Source organism: Pelodiscus sinensis, chromosome 4 (genome assembly GCF_049634645.1).
Source record: "Pelodiscus sinensis isolate JC-2024 chromosome 4, ASM4963464v1, whole genome shotgun sequence".
Taxonomy (NCBI): domain Eukaryota; kingdom Metazoa; phylum Chordata; order Testudines; family Trionychidae; genus Pelodiscus; species Pelodiscus sinensis.
The window spans coordinates 109,263,657-109,291,258 of record NC_134714.1 but is presented as its reverse complement, the minus strand read 5'-3'; the positions used below and the strand labels follow the sequence as shown (position 1 = coordinate 109,291,258).

The window sequence follows — 27,602 nt, the reverse complement described above, 5'->3', positions numbered from 1 at the left end:
TGCTTCTGTAAGGTCCTGGGGCACGTTTCAGTAGTGTTGTCTAATCCACCAAAAGCATCTCACAGAATTCATGATGGAGCAGGAGGAGGAGCCTGGCATGATAGACTTAAACTGAATGATGCGGCTAATGACAGACACTGTGTATAGCTGATGATGCTCCCTATGTAGATCAGTGTTTTTGGTGCAGGGCCACAAACACAGAATTGTGAGATCACATTATCATGTAGATCAGGGCTGACCAGCAGTGAGTCCACCTTTTGCATAAAAAAAGCTACATTCTTGGAGCTTTGTAAGTAGCTTGCTCCAACCCTCCAGCATCAAGATACATGCATGAAGGCACCCTTGCCAGTCCAGATGCAGATTGCTACAGCCATCTGGAAGCTGCCTACTGCTGATTGCCAAAGGTCTGTTACAACCATTTTGGTGCTGGGATGGCAATTGTGGGTAAAGTGGTGGAGGCTTCTGAGACAATCAGACATGTGGTTTAATCCATGGTGATAGGCATAAAAGATACTCCAAAAGTATTTGCTGGCATTTATAGAAAGTGATTTCCAAACTTTGTCAGGGTTTTGATGGGACTCATGGAGTACAGGAGTACTAACTCTCAAGGGATTATTATGCAGTCCCTCATGGACAACACAGCTTGATTTATGATTGTCAATGCAGGCTACACTGGGAAAGTTCATGATACCATGGCTTTTTGTTGATCAGAAGTCTACATTCACAGACAGGATAGAATATTTCCCACCAAAAACATCATATATAAAGTTACTGACCCTACTATTATTCTGGGGGCCTCTACATATTCCCTTTTTAGTTTTGGCTTATGAAATCATACCTGATTTAAGAGACCTTGGGAAAAGACAGTTTAATTATTCTCCCCAAAAGTGTAGAATGGTGTTGAATGTGCTTTTGACAGACAAATGTTGATGTGTGCAGACACATTTGGAAGCCAGCGACATTAAAGCTGTCTGCATTAGTATGACTTGCTGTGCTCATCACAATTTTTATGATACCAGACGTGAGCCACTTCCCTCTGGATGGTTTAATGACAGCAAGGAGCTGCTAAATTGAGTTCACTAAGCCAAAAAGTGTACCTACCAAAGCTGGAGCTGGATGTATCTAGGCAAAATAAAACAAGGATGCTTTGTACTCCCGCATTATGGTATGAGTGGAAAAGATGGAAATACTCCTTTATGAATGTGGGGATGGGGTTCAGTACTTGGGGAGGGCCAGAACTTGATTATCAGGCACTGCAGTCATGAATGGCAAGGCGACTTATGAAATGGGAGTAGGGAACAATTCTTATATGGATTCATATAAGAAAATGATTGTAGTGCAAACTGATGTATCTAACTTTATAGAGGAATACCATTTGCTTACTAATTTCTAAGGGTACGTATACACAGCAGCGTTATTTCATAATAACTGATGTTATTCTGAAATAATATACAGGCAGTCCCCGGGTTACATGGATCCGACTTACATCGGATCCCTACTTACAAACGGGGTGAGGCAACTCCGCACTAGCTGCTTCCCCCAAGCAAACCAGGGAGATGCGAAGCTAGCGCCCTCCCCCCAACAGACCAGGGAGATGCGGAGCGGCTTCTCTCAGCAGACAAAGGACTTGAGAATAAAGGACTGAGGGAAGTGAGGTGTGGGAGAATAAAACTGAGCTCTGGAGAAATGTTTGGCTAGAGTTTCCCCTACAATATGTACCAGTTCCGACTTACATACAAATTCAACTTAAGAACAAACCTACAGTCCCTATCTTGTAGATAACCCGGGGACTGCCTGTAATGCGCATCTACACTACAAGCCTTTATTTCATAATAACGTCACGCTGGAGGACTTCTTATCATGGTAACCCTCATTTCACGAGGAGTAAGGAACACAGAAGGAAGTGTGTTCTTCCTTCAATTTCCTGCTGTGTAGACAGTGCTAAAAAGCTGAAGAAGCTATTTCAACTTAAGCTACGCGATTGACATAACTGAAATTGCATAGCTTAATTCAACTTTAGCCCTGCTGTGTAGATGTACCCGAATAGTCCCTGAACGTGTGTCTATCTTTACTATTTTAAATACACATGTGATGCAGTGAATAATAAACTTCCTTAATGGAATAAAAAGATTTTTCTATAAAAATATATTATAAAAGTACAACGTTCGCCCATTGTAAAGCAGGTTAGTTGCTATTACCACACCAAAACACCAGAAACTACAGGATCTCTCTCAAAAAAATTGTAAGAACGAGTACTAGCTGTAAAACTATGAATAAAACAAACTCATCAGTGCACGTCCCCAGCCCTCTATTCTTGTTTCTCATCTTATTCCATTTATTCTGTGCTTGGCACTAGGAGAAGGGGCTAGAGGCATCCAAGAGGCATGGGGCAAAGTTCCTCTGAGCAGTAACTCATGAGGCCAATTGCATGGGCTACTGGCCATAGAGTTTTAAAAGTTTTTCTGGACTGCATCCCAAGGTATCACACAGGGGACTTAGGCCATGGTGTGGATGATGCAGCAGGAGCCAATAATCTAGCAGTCATTTTTTATATCAGCTGCTCACATTGTTCTCTCTGCTGACCTCTATCCTATGCTCAAGGTGTGCAGCCAACTTTAGCCTTTTTTTTTTTTGCCTCTCAGCATGCCTTTTCTCTAGCTGTAAATCGCTCTGGTTTTGATACTGTCCCTGCTTTTTGGCACTGTCCAGAAGTTCAACCATAAGTTCACCACTGAAACTCTTCCTCTTGGAACTGTCTGTGAAGGTACTTTGGTCCAGGATGGCACCACACTGAGTGAGCTGGGAAGGTACTGCAGCCAAAAGAGTTTGAGAGGCCTGGAACAGGACAAGACACAGAGGGATACTGTTTCAAATAGCTCACTGCAGGAGCACAGGAAAAAAAATCTTTGGCTATGTCTACACTACAAGGTTTTTGCACAATAAACAGCCATTTCTGAGCAAAAACCCGCATAGTGTCCACACCTCAAGCAAATTTTTGCACTCACAAAAAATACAGTATATCAACAGGACAGAGGGCTTTTGCTGGTAGAGTTATTCCTCTCCCCAGGAGGAATAACTCCTTTTTGCGCTACAGCTCTCATGCAGAAAGGCATATGTGCAGAAAAAGCACAGGTGTTCTGATGGCCATCCTGTTATTGGAAAACAGAGCTTTCTTGCGCAAGAGCCTCCATATAGTGTGGACGCTCTCTTGCGCAAAAGCACATCACTTTTGTGATGCGCTTTTGATGTGTGGACGCACTTTTGTGCAAGAAGGTTTTGCGGAAGATCTCTTCCGCAAAAAGCTTCTTGCGCAAAAACCCTGCAGTGTAGACAAAGTCTTTGTGAAATTTCAAAGACATAAAATATGTTTTTCCAAACAAAACTTCAGTACATGGTGAGAGGGATGCTTCTGTCCACAGAGGCTTCCTGGATACAGCCTGGTTAATTAGAGTCAAAAGTTAAAAATTCAATTTTTTAAGCCAATGTAGAACTACTTGGGCTGAGAGGACTGTTGGTGGTCTTGTGACAAAAAGCTTTTTCTCTCACTTCAGGCTTTCCACATTTTGGAGGACACACAGTAGTTGTGGTGTCTGACTGGCCAAGGGAGATGTTATCTCAACATGCTGGTGGGATACCTGCAGGGTTTACAACTCAAATATTCAAACATACAGCGAATGATTAGCACATCTGAGTGGACTGGCCTGGTCAGCTACCAAGGTGGCCCTGGAAAACACATCCTTTCCTGAAATGTTACTATTTGTCTGGAGAGCTTTGGGAAAACACTGCATCTATCAACACCTGAGACTTGGTTAGAATTCTTGAGGGATTCAATGGAATGCTGTATTAGCTTCCACGTGACTTAGCCATGTATGACTGCATGAAAAAATACTTAATTCCATGGCCACCTCTTTAAACTTCCTCTTCCCAGTACATCTCTGGATGCACTGTAAAACAAATTTAGGGCAAATGCTTGTGTCACTTACACCAACCTTTACCTGAAAGAGACTAGATCTGCAAATGGAACACACTTCCACCTCCTCCTGACCACAGCTTACAATTTCAACATGGCTTAGTACACAACTGAGTGGTTACAGAACAACAAATTTACAAGTATGGCACTGTGAGAGAGTCAGTTTTAAGAAATGGGAATGCCCTAGCAAAAATCTGTCCTTTCCAGTAAAAATACACTTTTAAGGATTTTTACTATTTGCATGTCCTGCTCATCATTTTGAGGGGGTGGGGAGAGCCACACCACTGGGACACAATCTGCTATTAGGGAATAAAGGCTGCTAGCTGGCTCTTCTAATAAGCTTTGCATTGTTCATAGAATGGAAATTCCTCCCATTTCTGTATTAATAAATAGTATAATGGAGCCACAAATAAGAGGCTCCAGGACAGTTTGTCCCACCTGTGTCTCCTGCAGGCTCTGCAGTGGCCTGTTCCTTGGGAGGCATTAAACAGTTCCTCTGAGTACAACTCCAGAACATGCTGCAGAGACTCCTGTGGGATTAGTTTCAGTAACAGTGTCACTGTATTGGCATCACTCTGCTGCTGGCATCCATCATTCCCCATGCTGTATTCTGGGTCCAGTGGGGTGCCATCCTAGCTGATCATGTCATCATGCATCACTGATGGCTCTGTGCTTGGCACACTGTCAAACTCATCTGAAAATGGGTACTACGTTGGGAGTTGTTTGAGGTGAAGTGCTAATCGCTAGTTTTCCTCTACTCACTCTTGAGATGCTTCATCTGTTTCCTACACTTGTCACCAGTCCAGTATATCTGCAGTGCTGTCAGTTTCTTCACTATTTGCTTGTCTACATGATCATTTCTGATACTCTTACCACTGTTTGGCTTGCTTTACACCACAGCAGTACCAAAACCTGGATGTATCCCATGTCAATGAAGGACTGCCATTTGCAGGAAGTTTTTTCTGTTCAGTCTCCATTGCAAACACTGAAAGTTCTCTGATGGTGTGTTTACAGCTCAATAGTCAGAAAGCAATGTAAAGATTAATGCTGACTTGCTGAGCTGCTGCAGTAGCATAATGGGGGTTGCTTCTGCATTCACTGGCAACAACTGCAGATTCATGAAATAGAGAACAAAGGAAATTGGCCCATTGGATAGATTGAGGGCCCACCAAAAAGTAAGCTGGGGATGGAGGGTTGTCTCTATAATGCAAAACAACAGGGCTCAAACCATGGGTCCCAGCTTGACTCAGGCTCAGAACCTCCATACCTGCTTGGTCCAAGCCCAAGTCTCACAGATTTGTGTATATGGAAGAGGGAATTTGGACTCAAAACAAGTCTGAGCCTGGGTTATCATTACAGTGCAGACATGCCTTAAGTACCTAAGTTAGTTTGCAAAATGGGATTTAGGACCCTCACTAACTTAAGCTCTCTTGAAATTTTTAACCTCCCAATGAGGCTTCTATCAATTCCCTTAGGAGACTACTTACCATCTTACATTCTACACTTCCAAATATTCCATCTATATTTTCTTTTTCTTAGTTTTACCTTATTAAACCTGACTGAATGGAGAGAAAAGGTTCACATTAAATTCTATTCCCTCCTCTGTGTGTTTAATACCATTAAAATATTTGTAGCCTAAGTACAGTTTGCTAACTGCACCTCTGTTTCTGCAGCCTTGATAGCTAAAATCACATCTTCAAAATATGCAACACCAACTGAAACAGAAAACTGTGCTAAAAAATAGTAAAACCAGGAAAATAAGTGGGATCTACTAAACTTAGCTGTTTTGGAATATTCACCTGAAAAACAAAATTTCCTGGACATGTTCCAGTTTGAAAAGGAAACTGTATTATCTGTAATATAGCAAATAATGTAGCATCAGGTGCTTCTGTGTGGTAGGCACTTTACACATATACAAAAATATCTGTCTCAAGGAAGGAGCTTATTACCAACTTTGTTTTTGAAAAACCTATACACAGAGTACAGAAGTAAACCTGCATGCTCATGTGAAGAAGTGAGTTTTGCCTACAAAAGTTCATGGTAACTATATATATTTTTGTTAGTCTCTCAGGTGCCACAGGACTACTCATTTTCTTTCACCGTGATTATGATTTTGGTGTACTGCACATTTTACTATGTCACCATGCAGTGATACAACATAATTCTATTTAGAATTTATAGTTGTTGCAACACAATCAGACCAGCTTTGACGGCTAAGTGTCACTATTGTACTCTACAAATAAATGAGGGTATGTCTACACTGCCACCCTAGTTCGAACTAGGGTGGCTAATGTAGGCATTCGAAGTTGCAAATGAAGCCCGGGATTTAAATATCCCGGGCTTCATTTGCATCTTGCCGGGCGCCGCCATTTTTAAATCCCCCTTAGTGCGAACTCCATGCCCGCGGCTACACGCGGCACGGAGTAGATAGTTCGAATTAGGCTCTCTAATTCGAACTACCGGTACACCTCAAACGGTAGTGTAGACATACCCTGAGGGATTTTGCAAAATATCTGCAAAACATACCAAGGCTTAGATTTTAAAAAACAAGTCCCTGAAGTTAGTCTCCTATCTAAATATTTAGATACATATCTGACTTTCAAAATGCGAAGCATGTAACTCCTTCCACTGAACTCAATTGTACTTTGCAGCTGCTCATCACTTTTAATAATCAACCAGCCATCTAAACATGGCATTAGGAGTTCACCTTTAAACTCTTATTTTTCAAAATCTTGGCCTAAACCCAACATGGAAGAAGCTACCATTCAAACAGAAATATTCTTTTCAAAAGTATTCTCTTTGCTCAAAATATCAAAATTGCTAAAAATATCAACATATGCTTTAATTACAATTATACAATCTTTTGACCTTGTGTAGCTTTCGATCGCCTTTTTCAGCTGCATCCTCCATTTCAGGGCACGGGTAAAAGCCAGGAAATGGTGTGAAGGGGTTAGCCTTTGGCCTGCAGGAGCCAGAGAAAGCACCCATCAAGCTATTAATGCTTCGAAGGGAAGAAATCGCATGTGGGGGAAGGGCTGGATCGATCAAGAGGTCTGATAACACGTTGCGAGCCTCATTTAGTACTGAAAGATCTACTCCATTTCCACTGCCAGCATTCTAAAATAGAGGGAAATATTATAAAATCACTCATTAAATTATACACTTTGACTATAAAATACAAACAAAATATCTATAACACACATAATTCACATCAAAACAGGAGAAACTCAATCTTATGAATATTTCTCCATCATGTACTAGAAAATCTGACATCGCTTGGGTCCTTACCTCAAATAAGTTTGGGGTTCTTTTTCATTTAAATATTTTGTTTCTGGGGAGGGCTGGTGATGGGGAATTCAGTATGCATGCTGCCTTCCCGCCGCCCCCACATCCCAGGGAGAGAGGACAATCCCAGCCCTTTTTCACCAAAGCTGTTTCAGGCCACATGATAAGTGCCTGTCCTTGGCTGCTACATCTGCAGCGGGCATAGCCGGGGGAGAGGGTGCATGTTCCTCAGCTGAGGAATAGACAGACACACATACACACAAACAGAAACTCTCTGAAATATATAGTAGATAGCTGTCCATTTCTCCACCCCTGCCCTCTCTTTGCCCAATGAGGTTATGGTTGTCTGGGTCCCCATCTCTGACCCTTTGTTTCCCTCTCCAGTGGTCATTCTGCAGTATAACTCCTCCTACCAGACCCTGACCTTTCTATTTTATGAGAAACAACTGAATTCCATGCACATCCCATTATCCTGGCACAACCAAGAGGAAGCTGCATACCAGATATGGTGATCCTCTTACCGTTTAACAGGAATTCTTGAACAAATGGATGGACAGACATACAGACAGACAGATATATTTCTAAAATATTTAGTAAGAAGATAATAGCCATATAATATAATACCATTCAGAACAGTATATTTTCAGAGAAACAAATTAACTGTCAATCAATCAAAATCAGACCTATTTAAATATTGCATTATGCTCTCAAACCTTACCTAAGTAAATACAAACAACTATTCCAGGAATTAATTAGATCAACCTACTCTTATATTTAAAATCACTTTTAATCATTACAAAGCAATTTAGATTTTAGAATTTTAAAAGATTTGTTCCCTTCCTTGGTAAAGGAAAAGAGGCTACCTCACCAATTCCAGCCATGCTATCACAGCATACTTCAGATCTGAGCAAGAGCAGTCAGTTTTCTTTTAATAGAACTGGAAGGGACCTTGAGAGGTCATCAAGTCTAGTTTGCTGCTCTCATAGCAGGACCAAGCACTGTCTCAATCATCCCTGACAGGTGTCTGTCTAACCTGTTCTTAAATACCTCCAGTGATGGAGATTCAACAACCTCCCTAGGCAATTTATTTCAGTGCTTAACCACCCTGACAGTTAGGAAGTTTTTCCTAATGTCCAACCTAAACCTCCCTTGCTGCAATTTAAGCCCATTGCATCTTATCCCATCATCAGAGGCCAAGGAGATTTTTTTTTCTCCTTCCTCCTTGTAACACCCTCCTAGATACATGAAAACTGCTATCACGTTCCCTCTCAGTCTTTTCTTTTCTAAACTAAAATAAGCCCAATTCTTTTAGTCTTCCTTCATAGGTCATGTTCTCTAGACCACTAATCATTTTTGTTGCTCTTCTCTGGACCTTCACCAATTTCTTCTCATCTGTCTTGAAATGTGATACCCAGAACCGGACACAATATTCCAACTGAGGCCTAATCAGTACAGAATACAGCGGAAGAATAACTTCTCATGTCTTGCTCACAACAATTCTGTAAATGCACTGCAGAATCATGTTTGCTTTTCTTGCAACAGTGCCACACTGTTGACTCATGTTTAACTTGTCCTCCACTAAGACCCCTAAATCCATTTCAGCAGTATTCATTATTAGACAATCACTTCCCATTCTGTGTGTGTGAAATGTATTGTTCTTTCCCAAGTGGAGTACTTTGCATTTGTCCTTATTCATGCTGTTTATCTCAGACCATTTCTCTAGTTTGTCCAGATCATTTTGAATTTTGACCCTATCCTCTAAAGCACTTGCTACCCCTCCCAGCTTAGTATTATCTGCAAATTTAGTAATCCTACTCTCTATGTCATAATCTAAATCACTGATGAAGATATTGAACAGAACAAGTCCCAAAACAGACCCCGGTGGAACCCCACTTATTATGCCCCTCCAGCATGATTGTGAACCATTAATAACTACTCTCTGGGAATGGTTATCCAGCCAGTTATGCACCCACCTTATAGTAGCCCCATCTAGGCTGCATATTCCTAATGTATTGATAAGAAGGTCATGCAAGACCATGTCAAATGCCTTACTAAAGTCTAGGTATGCCACATCCCTCACTTCTCCCTTATCCACAAGGCTTGAGAAAGCTATCAGATTGGTTTGACATGATTTGTTCTTTACAGATCCATGCTGGCTGTTACCTATCACCTTATTCTCTTATTAATACATCTGCCTTGCATTGGCCATATCAAGGGTTGAATCCAGCCCTGGGAAAGGGCTAGGACTGTGGAACCACCAGCTGTGTCAAATAGCTGCAGCTGAGTCAAATAGGGCCCACATGGGATTGTATAAATAGGGGCTCCTGAAGAGGAGAGAAACAGACACACTCTTAGGTCCTTACCTCAAATAAGTTTTGTTTTGCTTAATTTAAATGATTTTTTCTAGGGAGGGGAGGAGGATGAGGGATTGAGTATGCAGGCTGCCCCTCTATCCCAGGGAGAAAAATCAGAGCCCTCTGTCACCAAAGCTGCTTGGGGCTACGTGATAAGTGCCTATCCATGGCTGCTGCATCTACAGGGGGCACAGCTGGCCCGGCACAGCCAGGGGGCTCCCTGGGAGTTGGACCAAAATGCACAGGATGTCGGCTCTGGCCCTCAGGGACTACAGAATAGTTGACTAGCTGCTAAGAATTCATGCAGGGGGACGAGGGGGAACAGGCAGCACCACAGAGCCTATGATGGGGGACGAGGGGGAACTAACTTTTAAGTCAGCTCCTCCCCAGTGACAGGCTCCTGCTCCTCCCCATCCGCCACTTGCTGCCTATGATACAGAGGCAGCAAGGGTGGGAAAAATACAAGTTGTTGACTAGATTAACTGATAACCCTAGGCTTCCCTAGCCAGCAAAGCTATGTAGGCTTCTAGAGGCAGAACAGTACTGGGGAAAGAGAAGCAGAGCTAAGAATCTCTTGCCAGGCAAACTTCCAGGCTGAGCACTTGCTCTTAAGATCTGAGTGTATTAGGGCTGCAGCAAGGCAACCAGGGAAGGAGAACGTAGTAGATTTACCCCCCTTTGCCAATGATGAGTGGCCATTTTAAACTGCAGTTTGCCCCGAGACAGGGGTTAGATGACAACTGGCAGTCAGTCACTGAGGCAAGGTGGGCATAGGGAGTTGGGGGTTCCCTGGGAGGGAAGGACCCCAAAGTGCAGGGGCACCACCAGAGGGCAGTACCGTGGGGGAGGGGGACCATGGTCTGGGAGGGGTGCAGGTCCTGATTCAACGTGGCAGAGAAGGGAAAGTTTACTCACCTTGTGCAATAACTAAAGTTCTTCGAGATGTGTCTCCATGGGTATTCCACGTAGGTGCGTCAGTGTTGCTGTGCACAAGGCCTGGAGATCTTTGCTAGCAGTCTCCCGACTGCTGGCACATGCTGCGCTATTGTGCAATCACTGAGCATGGCAGTTAGGCATGCCCCAGGAACCGTTCCCTCCATTCCTTCTCTACACCGGACTGTATTATCCCAGAGTATGGAGATGGGTGAGTGTGGAGCACCCATGGGAACACATCTCGAAGAATTCCAGTTACTGCACAAGGTGAGTAACTTTCCCTTCTTCTTCGAGGGTCCCCGTGGGTGCTCCACTTAGGCGGGTGCTCCACTTATGTGACTACACAGCAGTCAGTATTCCTGCTTGGAGGTGGGCGCTCTGTGATGCAGTATTGGATGTTGGACAGTATGGTACATCCAGGTCTAGTGTCTGAGTCCTGAAATGACCCACTAGCATAATGTTGTGCAAAAGTATTGGCCAAGGCCCATGCTGAAGCTTTGCAAATGTCATCTATTGGAAGACCCTTGAGGATTGTCATTGTGGTAGACATTGCTCTCGTGGAGTGTGTGCGGATAGCCGCTGGCGGCTGTCTGTTTTTCTGGGAGTAAGCCAACCGTATGCATGTAGAAATCCATTTGGATATTCATTGTTTGGCAACCAGTTGTCCTCTGGACCTGTCTGCACAAGACACGGAAAATCTGGGAAGTCTTTTGTGCATTCCAGGTAAAAGGCTAATGCTCTGCATAAATCTCGCATGAGCAGCATTGCCTGGTTGCTGTCCTTGTGTGGCTTTGGGAAGAACACAAGTAGGTATATTGGTTCATTACAATGGAATGAGGTAGGGATCTTGGGGAGGAATTTTGGGTGGGCTCTAAGGACAACCTTGTTCTTGTGGAATACAGTGTACAGCGGATCCACCATGAGTGCTATTATCTCTCCCACTCTCCTGGACGATGTTATTGCACGATAAAGGCTACTTTCATTGACAGGTGGAGTAGTGAGCAAGTCGTGAGTGGCTCAAATGGTCATTTCATGATTGAATCAAACACAAGGTTCAGATCCCATGATAGCTCTCTATGCTGTGTGTAGGGATTCTGTATGCCTTTCTGGAATCTTAACGCACAGGTGGGAGAACACAGTGCCCTTGAATGGCTGGATGAATGACTGATATAGCTGCTAAATGCACGTTGATAGAACTAACTGAAAATCCTGTGTCCTGTAGGTGAAGGATATATTCCAGTACAGCTGATATTTCCGCCTTGTGTGGATCCCAAGCATTAGCCGAATTCCATGCTGCAAATCTGGCCCACTTCTACAGGTAAGTTCGTCTTGTATTGGGACTCCAGGAGTTAATTAGGTTGTCTCTGACCCGTCAAGACAGGGTTAACTCATTGTGTGAGAGCCAACAAGCATGAATTCCCAGTTTTCCTCCAAGTGTTCATGTCAGTTGACTGTGTCTCTGGGACCGGTATATGGTTTTGGAATTGTTGGATTCTATAAGGTGCCCAAGGATCCCAATATACCCACTGTGGTGGGACTGGTGGAGGCATCCACTGTTCCATCTGCCATGTCTGCATTTGCTGGTGTTGCACTCCCACCTGTGGAGGGACTCTGTGCCGTCCCTTAGACTGTTCCTCCTTGTCCTCGCTGAATCTGGCAGATATCTGAGAGATTGGCGTTGAGGAAAACAGTGAGTATCTGGAGCATGGCATTCTATTGATACCGAATAATGGCGAGCATGGTACCAACGTTACTGCAAGTTCCACCTCAGTCATGAACCTCAGTACCGGCATCTGGGGAGGCAGCGGCTGTGTAGCTCCCTACTGCTGTCTGCGTCTATATCCTCGGCGCTTTAAAGCGTGCCTGTACTGGTGATACCGAGCGCTTGCTTTCACACAGCAATCCGCTGCTCTGCAGCTTGTTGGCATTCTTGCTGCCCTGCGGTACCACGTTCTCCACCTGTACCGCCTTCCTCTGTGGGGAGCTTGGAGCATGTGCAGCAGATCTATGACCCATGTAAGGTGTGACAGAGCAGGTTAAAGAGCTTGGTAGAAGGGGAGAGAGGCAGCTCTTACAAAAGGAACAACAACTGCCCTGGCTAATGAGGGGCAGCTGAAACAGGGCTGCTACTTATCAATTAAGGCCCAGATGAGTTGACTCAGGATGCCACCAGACCTCTTTCAAAACCTTTCCTGTGGAGGAGGGTAGAGAGAGTGGAGAAGGCATTTGGAAGGTAAGTGAAGGTGGAGAGTTGAGAAGGAGTTTGGAGAGTTGAGGTGGAGAGGAACAAACAAGTGATAAGGCGATTCAGAGGAGCTAAGCAGGGAACAACATAAGCCCTGCTAAAGGCTACAGGGGGAGGTGAGGGGATCGAGCAGGGAGTGTTTGAAGACTCCCTATCCCCTAGGAGCCAGAGGAGGACTTTTTACTCAGCCCCGACTGGCCAAAGGCACCGGCCCAACACTCTGTTGTTTTGCTGAGGGACAGAAGGCCAAAGGCTAAAACAAAGCAAGTTGAGTCTCATACTGCAGTCCCTTAACTGTGGGATAGTGGGCAGCACAGGGGTCTGGGACCCAGGAGTGGAACTGACCCTGCCACAAAGGGTAATGGCTTTTCTTTAAACCGGATCTCTTGTCCCACAGTTCTGAGCCCTGTTTGCTGGTGGTCTTACCAGCCTCCTTTACTTTTTTGTTATTTCGAGGCTGTGGATCAGTGGGGACCAGGAGCGTTTAGTGCTCTGCTCCGCCTCTTGGTCTCACCCGCTGCTCGTACCCTCCTCCTCGAGGAGTTTATATCTGTGAGGGGTTGAATGAGGCTGTTATTCTGCCAAGTTATCACGAACTAGTAGTGTTTATTGTAAATCTCTCACCCTCTTAGAGCGGGGGCGAGCTTTTGGTAGTGAGGGCAGTGGCTGACCAGATGATCCTGCCCTAAGCAGTGCAGACACTGCTCATGTCTGTCTGCGGCTGCAATTGCTGTTCCATGTCCTGTATAACTTTTAAAACCTAGGTGTGAGGACATGACATAGTTATATGCATGTGCTGCTCGCATATACTAGTTATCGTTTACTAGTTATCCCGGTTTTTTTTTCCTCTGAGGTATTTGGGAGACTGGTTAGAGTGCGACCGATGCTGGCAGTAAAGAAGGAACTGAGGGAACAGTTGCTGGCGCGTGCCTGTCATTCTGAGGGATTGCGCAATAGCACAGCTCGCGCCAGCGGCCGGGAGACTGCTAGCAAAGATCTCCAGGCTGTGTGCACAGCGGCACTGACACACCTAACTGGAGCACCCATGGGGACCCTCGAAGAAGAACAAGTAAGAGCAGGCAAGACACCAGCACCAGCTAGAAGGGGGGTGCTCCAGGGCTGAACTGAGCTGATTCCCTGAGTGACCAGCAGGAAGCGCCAAGGTACTGAAGTACACCCATAAAGATCAGGCATTTTCTTTCTTTAAATAACCATGAACATAATGTCTTACATTGTTTCAATAAGAACTGAAGAGAGACTATGTCCTAAATATTTTCAATTAGACTTTTTTTTCAGTTGGCAGAATTTAATGAAAATTATAAAATCCCAGAATTAAAATTGTACATGCTACACTAGTTCATCCTCTTGTTTTATATGCAAAATGGTCACACACTACTTTTTCCCCACAGGATCTCTGCCTCATTTACTATTCAGGTTGGAAAGTGGTCATTGATTGGGTAACTATTCAATTTGTTTTTTATCCTTATCCAAAGTATTGTTCCATGCTTTGTTTATTGCTCATTATACAAAACTTAGCACTAAAAAAAGCTTTATAATGGGATTTTCTTTGGTGCTAATCCTCAGAATATGTGAATACTTAAACATTAATTTATCTTCACAAAATTTCTCTAAGGTAAGGTATTATTACCTCTATTTCAAAGATAATTAACACAGAAATAAAAGTTAAAATGGTCAAACTGTTCACTGAATCCAGTTAGACATCAGACTCTAGATATCTCTACATATCCATTACATGAAAATACAACACATTTTAATAGACTTTATAAGGTCAGTGAATTGCTCCCACTGACATCAGCTACAGCTGTGAGCACTCATCAGTTTTGCATAACCAACCACAGGTGCCTCAAACTTGATACACATAAAATAAGGAATACATAAAATAAAACTTTCACCAGTGGCAACAATTAAGTGATTTTCCCAGAATTTCATAGGAACTCTGCATCAGAAGTAGAAATAAAATATAATTCTCTATAGTGGCATTCAACTGCTTAAATGATGAGATCATCCTTTCTCTATATTCAACCCACTGATCCATTCATTCTATGCCTTTCAGCTTCTTGAGCAAATAAGACTGACACCCTCCTTATTAGACCACCCTAGTTCAGCCCCAGGGAATGGTCCATCCTGTTTACTGAATAAGAAAAGGGAGTTACTCACCTCATGCAGTAACGACTGTTCCTCGAGGTGTGTGTCCGCATGGGTTCTCCACGTCAGGCATGGTGATGTCCTGGAGCCTCAGAACGGAGTCTTTTACTAGCAGTATCTGGAAGCCGCGCATGCGCAAGGGGAGCTCACACTGGGTATGTCTACACTACCACCCTAGTTCGAAGTTGCAAATGAAGCCCGGGATTTGAATTTCCCGGGCTTCATTTGCATGTTGCCGGGCGCCGCCATTTTTAAATGTCCGCTAGTACGGACTCCGTGCCGCGCGGCTACACGCGGCACGGACTAGGTAGTTCGGACTAGGCTTCCTATTCCGAACTACCGTTAATCCTACTTCACGAGGAGTAACGGTAGTTCGGAATAGGAAGCCTAGTCCGAACTACCTAGTCCGTGCCGCGTGTAGCCGCGCGGCACGGAGTCCACACTAGCGGACATTTAAAAATTGCAGCGCCCGGCAAGATGCAAATGAAGCCCGGGAAATTCAAATCCCGGGCTTCATTTGCAACTCCGGTTGCCTACATTACCACCCTAGTTCGAACTAGGGTGGTAGTGTAGACATACCCACTGTTCCTTGATTGTCACCTCGTGCGCATGGCTCGTCCTCCCCCCCCCCCCCTTCAGTTCCTCTTCTCCACTGGAGCAGCTTGTGACTCTGAGTAGAGGGGAGGAAAGGAAGGTGTGGAGCACCCACAGGGACACACATTTTGAAGAACAGTCGTTACTGCATGAGGTGAGTACTTCTTTGGGTGATGTCCCCGTCTGTGTGTGCTCCACATCAGGTGACTGGCAAGCAGTATCTGACAGGATGATGGGAATCTGAGTCACTGCTTAGAGGCTGTAGATAGCACCGCCATTACCAGTGCTGAATATGTAGCCAGTTGTGACATAATATCATATTGTCCAGCGAAGGTATTCTCTGAGGACCAGGTGGCTGCCCTGTAAATGTCTTTGAGTGGTACGTCGGTGAGGAAGGCCATGGAGGTGACAGCTGCACGGGCCGAGTGTGCCCGTGGTAGAGCTGGTAAGGGCTTGTTGCAGAGTGCATGACAACGCAGTATGCACAATGAGACCCACATGGAAATGCATTGTGTTGAAATAGGCGCACCTTTCAATTGTGGTGCAAGGGAAATGAACAAGTGAGAAGATTTGTGGAATGATCGCAGTCTGTCTATATAAAAGGACAAAGCTTGTTGTATGTCGAGTGTGTGAAGCATGGCCTCCTTGGGGGATGCGTCAGGCTTGGGAAAGAACGCTGGTAATATTATAGGTTCATTGATGTGGAAGGCAGTGCACACCATGGTAAAAAAGTTGGATGCAGGCGTAATATGACTCTGTCCTTAGAGAAGAATGTATAGGGCAGATCCATCATGAGAACCCTTATTTCGCTAACCGTCCTCACCGAGGTGATAGCTGTAAGGAATAGCACCTTCATTATCAGGAATTGCAATGGACAAGTGGCCAAAGGTTCAAAGGGAGGCCTCATGAGAGAGTCTAGGACAAGGTTCAGATCCCACATAGGGGGAGGCGCCCTGACAGAAGGGTAAAGATTTTGAAGGCCCTTCAGAAATTGTCTCATAGTGGAGTGTGCGAATACCGATGAGCCGCCCTCTATGCACTCATGAAGAGTTGATATCACTGCAAGGTGTACCCTCACAGAGGAATTAGATAGACCCCCGATTTTGAGATGATGTAGGTAGTCAAGAATTTGGTGAAGTGGTGCCACATGAGGAACTGTGTGGGTCAGGTGACACCAAGCCAAAAATCTTTTCCATTTTTGCAGGTAGGTAGCCCTGGTGGATGATCATCTGCTCTGTAGGATAATTTCCTTCACGCGATCTGAGCACAGAGATTCCATTCCCTGGAACCAGAGAGGAGCCATGTGTGTAGGTGAAGCGCGTGAGGCTGGGGGTGAAGCGATTTGCCCGTGTCAATAGGATGTCGCGCTGGAGTGGACGAGGATATGGCTAGGCTACAGACATTACATGTAGAAATGGGAACCAGGGCTGTCTTGCCCAAAATGGTGTTATTAATATCACCAGAGCCCCATCCATCCGGATCTTGTGCAGCACTCGAGCTATAAGCGGGATGGGTGGGAAGGCACAGTGTAATGGTTCATCCCAACGGATGAGGAAGGCATCGCCGAGAGATCGTGTGCCTAGACCAGCTCTCGAGCAATACTGGTGACACTTGGTATTGTCGGGAGTCGCGAAGAGGTCTATTGTTGGGACCCCTCATCGTTGAAAGACTGAGGTAAGTATGGCCAGATGTAATTCACATTCATGGTCGGTGTTGAAATTTCGACTCAGGGCATCTGCCTGTACATTGTTTACTCCGGATAAATATGAGGCCTTCAGGGTTATGCCATACTGAATGCATCAATTCCAGAGGCGGGATGGCTTTGGTGCATAGTGACGGGGAGCGAGCGCTCTCCTGTCTGATTATGTAAAACATGGTTGTCACGTAGTTGGTAAGTGCACTCTCTGGTCAGTAATGAGTGGAAGGAAATGGTTGCAGGCATTCCTCACAGCCCTGAGTTCCAGTAGGTTGATGTGCAGTGAGGATTCGTGTGCCCTGGACTGTGTGATGGAGTAAATGAGCACCCCATCCAACAAGGGAGGCATCTGGACTGTTCGGGCTGGTGAAAAGGAACTCCCATTAGAAGGTTGGAGGAAACTGTCCACCACGTGAGTGAGTCCCACACCCTGTTGGGGAGCACAATCTGTTTATATAAGGAATGGAGGCCTGGTCTGTAAACTGACGCTAGCCAGTACTGTACGGCTCGAAAATGAAGGCGAGTATGTTGTACGACATAGGTGGTAGCCGCCATGTGCCCCATTGCTTGTAAGCAGGTGAGGGCCATAGTGGTAGGGTAGTTCACAATGTGATAACGATATCGAACAATGCTGCAAATCGGTTTTGGGACCGGTAAGCCTTGGCCATCAAAGAATTGAGGCAGGCCCCAATGAACTCTATGCCTTCACTGGGGAGTAAGGTCGATATCTGTTTGTTTATTAAGAGGCCGAGGTGGCTGAAAGTCTGTCTGGTTTCGGTAATCATGTTGGCAGTTTCCAACTGCAAGCGGCCCTTTATGAGGCAATCGTCTAAATTCGGAAAGATGATGATGTCCTGTTGACAAAGATAGGCTGTGACCACAGCCAGGACCTTTGGAAATACTCTGGGAGCCGAAGAGAGCCCAAAGGGAAGTACACTATATTGGTAATGGTTGTGGCTGGCAGAAAATCGGAGATAGCGTCTGTGTGACTGGTGTATGGTGAATATGAAAGTACGCATCTTGAAGGTTGAGAACTGAAAAGCAGTCCCCTTTGTCCAAAACCAGTATAATCGCTGCAAGTGTTACCATTTGGAATAGTCGTTTTCGCAAATGCTTGTTTAAATTCTGTAGATCTAGTATGGGTCTCCATCCCCCTGTGTGCTTCTGCATCAGGAAGTATTTGGAGTAAAATCCCCTCCCTTGAAAGGCTCAGGGAACCTCCTCTATCACCCCTAAATGAAGAAGGCGGATGACTTCTTGTTGGAGGAGCATCTCGTGAGAAGGGTCCCTGACAGGGGAGGGGGGAAGCAACGTAAAGGGGATAGCATATCCTATACAGATAATCTCTAAGACCCATTGATCCGATGTTGTAGCATCCCACTGATGGTAAAAGGGACGAAGTCTGTTGATAAAAAGGTGGTACTGGTTGGTAAAGGAGGAAGTGGGAGGTTGGGAAGGCCCTCTACCACACCTTCAAACGTGCTGCATTGTTGCCTGGGAGCCTAAGGAGCTAATTGGAGGTGGACATGTCCTCTGAGGGCGCTATCTGGGGCGGTTGTAGTCATACTGCCTTTGCTGCATGCAGTTGTAGTAACTATCCCTTCTCTTGTTATATGGGGTATAGCATCTCCGATGATAGGGTGGAGTATACATTCCTAGTGTGTGGAGGATGGTTCGGGAGTCCTCGCTACTGTGTAGGACCTCCATCAGTCATTGACATTAAGAGCTTGAGTTTGTCAAAGGGAATGTCTTCTACCATGGACTGGAGCTCTTTGGGCATCCCAGCCAAGAGTCTCTCCTCATGACCACAACTGTTGCAGTTGCCCTGACCGTTGTGACAGCCACATCTATGGCGGAAAGGAGAGCTGTACGAGCGATCATGTGTCCTTCATGAATAAAGCCTCTGAGGATTGGTCTTTGGGAGTAAGGGAGATGTTGCATCAGTTCAGCCAGTTTAGAATAGTTGTCAAAATCATAGTTCCCCAACAAGACAGTGTAATTAGCTATTCGAAGCTGAAGGGGATTGCGATGCCAACCAACGGAGGATAGGGGGAATGAAACCAGAGAGGTTTCTCACTTCCCCTGAGGAGAAGCGGAGGAGAGTGAAGGACTCCGTCTGAAACTGAGGACAGGAGAAGAGAAACTGAAGGGAGGGGGCGAGCTGTGCATGCAAGGTGACAATCAAGGGACAGCGTGAGCTCCCCTCGCTCATGCGTGGCTCATAGACACTGCTAGCAAAAGACTCCGTTCTAAGGTTCCAGGATGTTGCCACACCTGACGTGGACCACGCATGGGGACATCACCTAAAGAACAGAAGTTCTGTGGAAAAATAGCATAAAATCATGTAACAAAGGACTATTATACAGCATATGCCAAAGGGGAGTGAATTAAGTTCTGACATTTCCTAACATTTGAGTGCCTGACTCTGAAATATTGACAGTCTAAATTTAATTTAGTTTATAATAGAGGCCTGTAGTGGGTTGGAGTGGCCACCCACTGACCCCGAAGGGTAAATGTCCCTCCCTGAGCCTTGGTAGGCAGTACCAGACCCTAATGACTCACCTGGGAGGAAGCCAGGGGGCAGGGCCAGGGATATAAAAGACCTTCCTACAAGACCAGTGGGTGGCCATGCCAGAAGCCTTCTCACCCCAGCCAGCCAGGGAGCCAGAAGCCTGCTCAGCCCAATCCCATGAGGAACCAGACCCGCAGGAAGCTGATGTCTGGCCCGGGTCACAGGGGCCGCTCCTGGAGGACTACCTGGGGGGTCTGCATATCTGGCCGGAGAACCTGCCCAGGAGCCAGGTATATCTCGAGGGGGGGGAGAAATGGAACCGGCCCAGGCATAGCCAACCTTAGTCTGGCAGAGGGTCAGTGAACTGCAGTATGGACCTCCGCTGGCCCAGCAACAAGAGGTCAATGTGTTTTGGATCCGGATCCCTGCTGACCCAGCAGCCAACTTCTTGGCTGCTGTTACAGCCCTGGGCTGAGATGCGGTGGTGTAGGGAGGGCCTGTGTCCCCCTTACCACCCACTAACTGGGTGGCAGTCTCCCCCTCTCTCTCTGCTACCACAGGCAAAGTGCCTGAATCCCTCCTGAACAAGGAGATATGCACGGGTAGATAGTCTACCTGCTGTGAATTGGTTTGCTCACTTGCTGCAGCCCCGCCCTGCACCAGGGCTGGGCTATAAACTGCCGCCCTGCCCTCAGTAAGGACTAGGCTGTAAACTGCTTAACGTCTGTGGCCTTCCCCAGCATAAGGCCTGGACTATAAACTGTTTGGGTGTGTCAAAAAAATGGCCTAAAAAAAAAATTACCCTGTGTCTAGACTGCTGCTGCGTTCTTACGACCATGGAAAACCTCGTTTTACAAGGAAGACCACCTTTTTCTAAAGTGCTCTTTTGAAAAAAGGTGCTATGTAATGCAAACTGTGGTTCTTCGAAAAACAGCATCCAGACTGCCTGGGTGCGAAAAAGCGGCTTGTTTTTTCGAAAGTACTGGTTGTAGTCTAGATACTCTTTTGAAAGAGGCTTGTATTCTAGAGGTAGCATTCCCCTGCATGAGACCTGGGCTGCAAACTGATAACTGCTTGATTACGGCAGCCCTGCTCTGTGCTAGGGATGGGCCATAGACTGGTAGTGCAGCAACCCCGTTGTAACCTGGGGCTCGGACTTAGACTGCATGTAGTGGATTGGAGTGGCCACTCACTGACCCCAAGAGGGATACCCCTCATTCCCCAGGGTGCGCCCCACCAGGCTACAAGGCCCAACTTAAATATATACCCAAATTAAAAAACATAGTAAAAGAACCAAAAAAGTGACACCGTGGCTTAAACAAGTAAGAGAAGCAGTGAAAGAGAAAAAGGCATTGTTTAAAAAGCAGAAGTTAAATCCTAGTGAGGATAATAGAAAAGAACACAAACTCTGTCAAATTAAATGTAAAAATATAATAAGAAAAGCCCAAAAGAAGTTTGAAGAACAGCTAGCCAAAAACTGAAAGTAATAACAAAATATTTTTAAGTGCATCAGAAGCAGGAAGCCTGCTAAACAACCAGTGGCACCTCTAGATGATCGAGATGCTAAAGGAGCACACAAGACGATAAGGTCATTGCGAAGAAACTAAATGAATTCCGTGCTTCAGTCTTTATGGCTGATGATGTTAGGAAAATTCACAAAACTGAGCCATTCTTTTTAGGTGACAAATCTGAGGAATTGTCCCAGAGAGAGCTGTCATTAAAGGAAGTTTTGGAACCAAACTGATGAGCTTAACAGTAACAAGTCACCAGGACCATATGGCATTCACCCAAGAGTTCTGAAAGAACTCAAATATGAAACTGTGGAACTATTAACTGTGGTTTCTAACCTATCTTTTAAATCAGCTTCTGTACCCAAGGACTGGAAGATAGCTAACGTGATGCCAATATTTAAAAAGGGCTCTAGAGGTGATCCTGGCAATTACAGACCGGTAAGTCTAATGTCAGTACTATGCAAATTACTTGAAACCATAATAAAGAACAAAATTGTCAGACACATAGATGAACATAATTTGTTGGGGGAAAAGTCAACATGGTTCTGGTAAAGGGAAATCATGCTTATTAATCTATTAGAGTTCTTTGAGAGGGTGTTGCGGGCTAGTTCCTTTGCCCCTCATCCATGGGGCACTGTTGAGCCCCTGGGCCTCGTGGCACCACACCCCACGTCTTCTGCAACCCCAGACTCCCTCTTTCCCATGGCAATGTGACCTAACGGCCAGAGTCTCTAGCACTACCCCTTCAACACGGCAGTCAGGCCCAGCAGCTGGAGTCTCTAGCAATACCCTTTCCACCAGTGCAGTGTGGCCTACCGGCCCGAGTCTTTAACAATGCCTTTTTCAACGGGGCAACGTGTCCTACTGGCCAAATTAGAAGTCAAGGTGCAGCATTCCCTTGGGGAATAAGGAGGTGGGGTAGGGGGACCTGGGCCCTCCCTCTCCACCCGGTCCCAGCCCAGGGCCCTGTCAATGGTGGACACGTCCTACCACTAGATCATCAGGGAGTCTGCCCGAAACATGCTAAACTTCTTAGGGATCCAGTTCCCTGCCTTGGACTACCTCCTACCCTGTCAGGATTGCTAGCATCTTCCCCACCTGTGTCCTCAGAGCCAGGCCCTTCTGTGTCCAGTCTCTGCTGGCTGGCTTCTACTGCTGCTCCTCCTCTGGTCTGGAAGCTTCTCTGGCTGTTCCCCACTGGCTGGCCTCCTGATCTGGTCTCCCAAGCGACTCACCTGCAGGAGCTCGGGCAGTACGCCCTTCCTCCTCAGAAACCAGCCCAGACTGAGGCTCCCTCCAGGCTTTTATACCTGGGCTGTAGTCTGAGCATGCCCAGCAGGGCTGCAGGGACAGGGCTTCTTCAGTCAGGTGAGCCTGATTAGGCTCAGCTTTCACAGTGCAAGACAGATACAGCATGTCACAGGGGGTAAACAAACGAGGACAAGGGGGATCCAACAGATATAGCATATTTAGATTTCCAGAAAGCCTTTGACAAGGTCCCACACCAAAGGCTTTTAAGTAAAGTAAGGTGTTATGGGATAAGAGGAAAGGTCCTCTCATGGACTGATAACTGGTTAAAAGACAGGAAACAATGGATAGGAGTAAATGGTTAATTTTCAGAAAGGAAAGAGGTAACTAGTGGTGTTCCCCAAGCATCTATATTGGGACCAATCCTATTCAACCTATTTATATATGATCTGGAGAAAGGGGTAAACAGTGAGGTGGCAAAATTTGCAGATGATATAAAACTGCTCAAGACAGTTAAGACCAAAGCAGACTGTGGAGAGCTTCAAATAGAACTCACCAAACTAAGTGATTGGGCAACAAAATGGCAAATGAAATTTAATGTTGAGAAATGTAAAGTAACGCACATTAGAAAAAAAAATCCCAACTATACATACAATTATGATGGGGACTAATTTAGCTACAACTACTCAAGAGAGAGATCTTGGAATCATTGTGGATAGTTCTCTGAAAACATCCGCTCAGTGTGCAGCAGCAATCAAAAAAGCAAATAATATCAGGAATCATTAGAAAAGGGATAGAGAATAAGACAGAGAACATCTTATTGGCTCTATATAAAACCATGGTACGCCCGCATCTTGAATACTGAGTACATATGTGGTCAGCTCATCTAAAAAAAGATATACTGGGATTGGAAAAAGTTCAATAAAGGGCAAAAAAATTACTGGGGGTTTGGAACGGGAATCCTGGGTTCCCAGTTTACCTTATAAAAGGTTACGGATTTTGGTTACCGATCATTCTATCCTCATTCACCATGTCTTCTGCCTCTTCCCCTTGTATCTCTTCAACTCTTCTCTGTCCTAAATCTGACAAGTAGTTACCAACTACCCTCCCTGTTCCCATCACCTTCCATAGCTTGTCTTTGCCTCCCCTATTCCTTACTCCTCTGCAATCCAGTGAGGCGGCTTCCTTCTTTGCCTTCATGCAGCCTGACATCAATATAAAGAGCCCCAGGAGCCCCAGAAAGGCAGTCTCTATGCTGTCGGTTTCTAGAGCTGCAGCAGCTTGGAGGAACACATGAAGGGAAAATTCTGCTCAGCCCATGCAGTCCTCGGATGGAGCACAAATATTACAGAAAGAAAGTTTGGGTAAGTCAGCTGCTAAACTCCATGAGGCCTTTACTGAGCACATGGCCAAAAGCGCACTCCTGAAGCCAGGTCAACTTTCCTGCTAAATTTCTTCTTCAAAACATAGAAGCACTTAACTGTATCAATAAAAGAGGTATATGAAGTTTTTAACATGATCAAAACAATCATGTTCTGAGAAGTGATAGACCCATTTTAGCTGAAATCTTAAATATATACATAAATAAATGGTCTGAGGGAGACATCCAACATGGAAAATTGCAGTCCAAGGCTGTGTCTAGACTACATGTCTCCGTCGATGGAGCCATGTAGATTAGGATTATAGGCAAAGGCAAATGAAGCCGCGATTTAAATGATCGCGGCTTCATTTACATTTACATGGCTGCCGCACTGAGCCGACAAACAGCTGATCAGCTGTTTGTCGGCTCAGCGTGCTAGTCTGGACGCTCCCATGCCAACATCAAAGCCCTTTGTCGGCAGCCCCGTTATTCCTCATGGGATGAGGTTTACCGGGGCTGCCGACAAAGGGCTTTGATGTCGGCATGGGAGCGTCCAGACTAGCGCGCTGAGCGGACAAACAGCTGATCAGCTGTTTGTCGGCTCAGCGCGGCAGCCATGTAAATGTAAATGAAGCCGCGATCATTTAAATCGCGGCTTCATTTGCCTTTGCCTATAATCCTAATCTACATGGCTCCGTCGACGGAGCCATGTAGTTTAGACGTACCCCAAATGATTGAAGTTTGACAACAGTTGTAAGCAACTGAAAACCAGATCTTATACAGCTTGGACCTTTCTGGTTCAGCACCCTCGGGATCTGACCATTCCCGAACTAGGGAGTTTGCTGGACATGGGGAGGTCAATGCTGGCCCCTCTGCTACCAGCCTCTAGGCCAGTGGTATCCAATCTTTTTACACAAAAGATCACATTTTGAATTTAAGTGGAATCCAAGATCTCTCTCAAACCCAAATAACCTTGCCCCGCCTCCTTTGTGCTGCTCTGCCCTGCCTCTCTCTGTGGCCCCGCCCCTCCTCACTCCATTCTCCTCCCTCCCAACAGGGGGGGGCAGCGGGTTGGGGTGCAGGCTCTGATCTTGGATTAAGAGATTTGGAATGTGAAGGGCTCTGAGCTGAGGTTGGGGCAGGCAGCTGGGGTGCTGGAAAGGGTTCTAGGTGTAGGCTCTGGGAAGGTGTTTGGATGCATGGGGGCTCAGGGCTAGGGTGGGTTTTGGGATACAAGATGGGGGTTCATGACTTTGGTAGAGGTTCAGGACGTGGACTCCAGCTCGGCACTGCTTAGCTCAGGTGGCTCCTGGGTGATGGTGCAGTGAGGCTAAGGCAGGCACGCCCCTGCCCTGGCCCAGAACCACTCCCAAAAACAACTAACAAACTTGCTTTACACCTAGTCCTGTTATGCCCCCTCTCTGCTCTGTGGAAATAAGATACAGGGTGGGAGAAGGGGGCACTTTGACATCAGCACCCATTCTCTCCCTTCCCTGCGCTGCACAGCAAACAGGAGGCTCCTGGGGGAACAAGCTCCAAGGCAAAGGGCCAGAGATGCGCAGCAGTGGGAGGAGGAGCAGTTGAAGTGCTGACACTTGATAGCCACGTGGCCAAACCAGGCAGGATCACCTGTCAGAGGCTCCAAGATCTACCAGTAGATTCCGATCTACTGGTTGGTAACCACTGCTCTAGGCTCTCCCCTATCCGTTGGGCTCCTCTCCTGGCCGCTGGCCCCATTACCGCTGACATGTCTCTCAGGGCCTAGCCCCTCTACCAGCCCAGATAGGCTCCCAGCCCCATTAGGCTGCTGGCCAAAATGCTGCTGGCCCTCCTGCCCTTGTAATCCCAGTCGCTGAAGCTCTTTTGTCCAGGAACATCTGAGAGTTCCAGTTTAGAGAGGTCCAATCTGTAAGAAACAGTGGTAGGTAATCTTAATTACATGTGCTGCTACCACCTCTGCATAAAATTATGAGCACACTTCGTAAATTTTATTTATTTTAAACTATCATCCCAATACTGTGTTTATTGGAAATAATTCCCTTTCAGAGGGAAATACCAAACTAAACATCTCAACAAGCCCAGGAAGTCACCTTGCATATGCACCAATGTCAGGGTATTGTCATTGTACTGACTCAGCAATACCTGCACTCACAAACTTCCAACTGCAGTCAAGAATTTGGAAGACAGAGTAATCACTACACTGCTAAAATACCAATAATTTAGACAACTATAAAACTCCAGTGGAAAAATTAAAATCTGCCAATCAACATGGAATCCTTTAATCGCAAAGTCCATTTTCATTAGATGAATGTTAACTTTTCCAATGCAGATAAAATAGACTGACCTGATAATGAGGTTTATACCATTGTTTCAAGTCCCAGTCCCAAAGAATCATCTGTGAAAGAGACAAAATAAATAATTAATTATATGCTAGCAGTCAAAAAGTGCATATTAATTAAATACATCTTGATCAATTCATGCTATTTACAATCATTCCCTCCAAATTTTGGTGGGTGGGAAAGGCTTATTTTCAGCTGATCATTTCACTGTCTCAACTGCTGACATTAAAACACAAGTTATGATATGGTATGAGAACCACATATAGGAATAACTATCAGAGTAAAAGATTTATATTTTAAGAACAATATGTTTTTATTGATAAAGTAACTACATGCTCTTTTATTAATTATGCTAGACTGGAAACAATAAAAAAAATCTTCCATCATACAGGTCACAAGCAGTAGGTGTTGATGTTGCTTTTTTATTTTTAATTATCTAGTTATAAAGGGACACAAAATGACACCTATGCTAAGCTCTAAGCACTCTTGGAAATAATTTATAAGCATAGTTAAACATGGATTACACAGTGGCACCATATACATTTACAGAGAAAGGAAACAAATTAGAAAAAATACTTTCCCTACAATTATCTCCTTAAGCAACAATTCACAAAGCCCACAAAAGAAAAATCTGGTGGTGAGCAAATATTGACTATTTCAGAGATCTGCCTCCAACACCCGGGCAATAATGGGGCCGGCAGAAGCCATGTAGCTCTGACTCCGCAGCAGCCAGAAACCTCCAGCCCCAGCGATTTAGTATGGGCCAGGAGGAGAGGGACCTCTAATGGTCTGGCAAATCCCCTCGTTCAGAACTGATCAGGTCCCAAGGGTGCCAGAACAGTCCAACCTGTACTGAATGTCAGCAAATTTTGCTTCATCTATACTTTTTGCCTCTTCTCAAACACTAACGAAAATATTCAATAGGGGTTATGAATATGCTCACTGATATTTCAGTAGTAAACATTATACTTGGTAGCATCTCTATAGGTAAGTTTCCTTATGACAGAAACATAAAAATAGCAGTGGTATCCATGTCTTCCACATGTGTGCATCATAGTAAACTGTCATTTAGCACTACATTTTGCTGAGGTATTCCAACACGTGAACATTCCATATGACAATGTCCTTATCCAAGTCAATTTGAATTTATATCTAGTATGACACAATTGACAATATTTTATTAAAATTCTACTGTGTTGTATCTACTATTTTCCCTTCATTGAGAAATAGTACAATTCTACCAAAAAAACCTGAAGAAATATTCTGTGTAATTAGCTACCCAAAATTACAATAGCTAAAGGGTCATGTATATGCATGTACAAAACAGACAGCTTTATATCTGACTTCCTTGTCCCTGCTTCCATTACCTAGGAGTATGACAGCTATACT

At 45.2% G+C, this 27,602-nt stretch overlaps 1 protein-coding gene across 7 annotated transcripts in view; it reads right to left on the bottom strand.

The window, feature by feature from the left end:
• Nucleotides 1-27,602, bottom strand: part of PDE3B (phosphodiesterase 3B) — a 281,272-nt gene that overhangs the window by 150,803 nt on the left and 102,867 nt on the right. For 5 of the 7 annotated variants that reach the window (XM_075928018.1, XM_075928022.1, XM_006126297.4 and 2 more), the window contains 2 exons: nt 26,219-26,269; nt 6,839-7,087 (listed from right to left, as the gene is read on the bottom strand). In XM_075928018.1, coding sequence (XP_075784133.1) covers nt 6,839-7,087; nt 26,219-26,269 — 300 coding nt within the window. The remainder of the gene's footprint in view (nt 1-6,838; nt 7,088-26,218; nt 26,270-27,602) is intronic. The other 2 variants (XM_075928021.1, XM_014575138.3) reach the window with 1 other exon arrangement.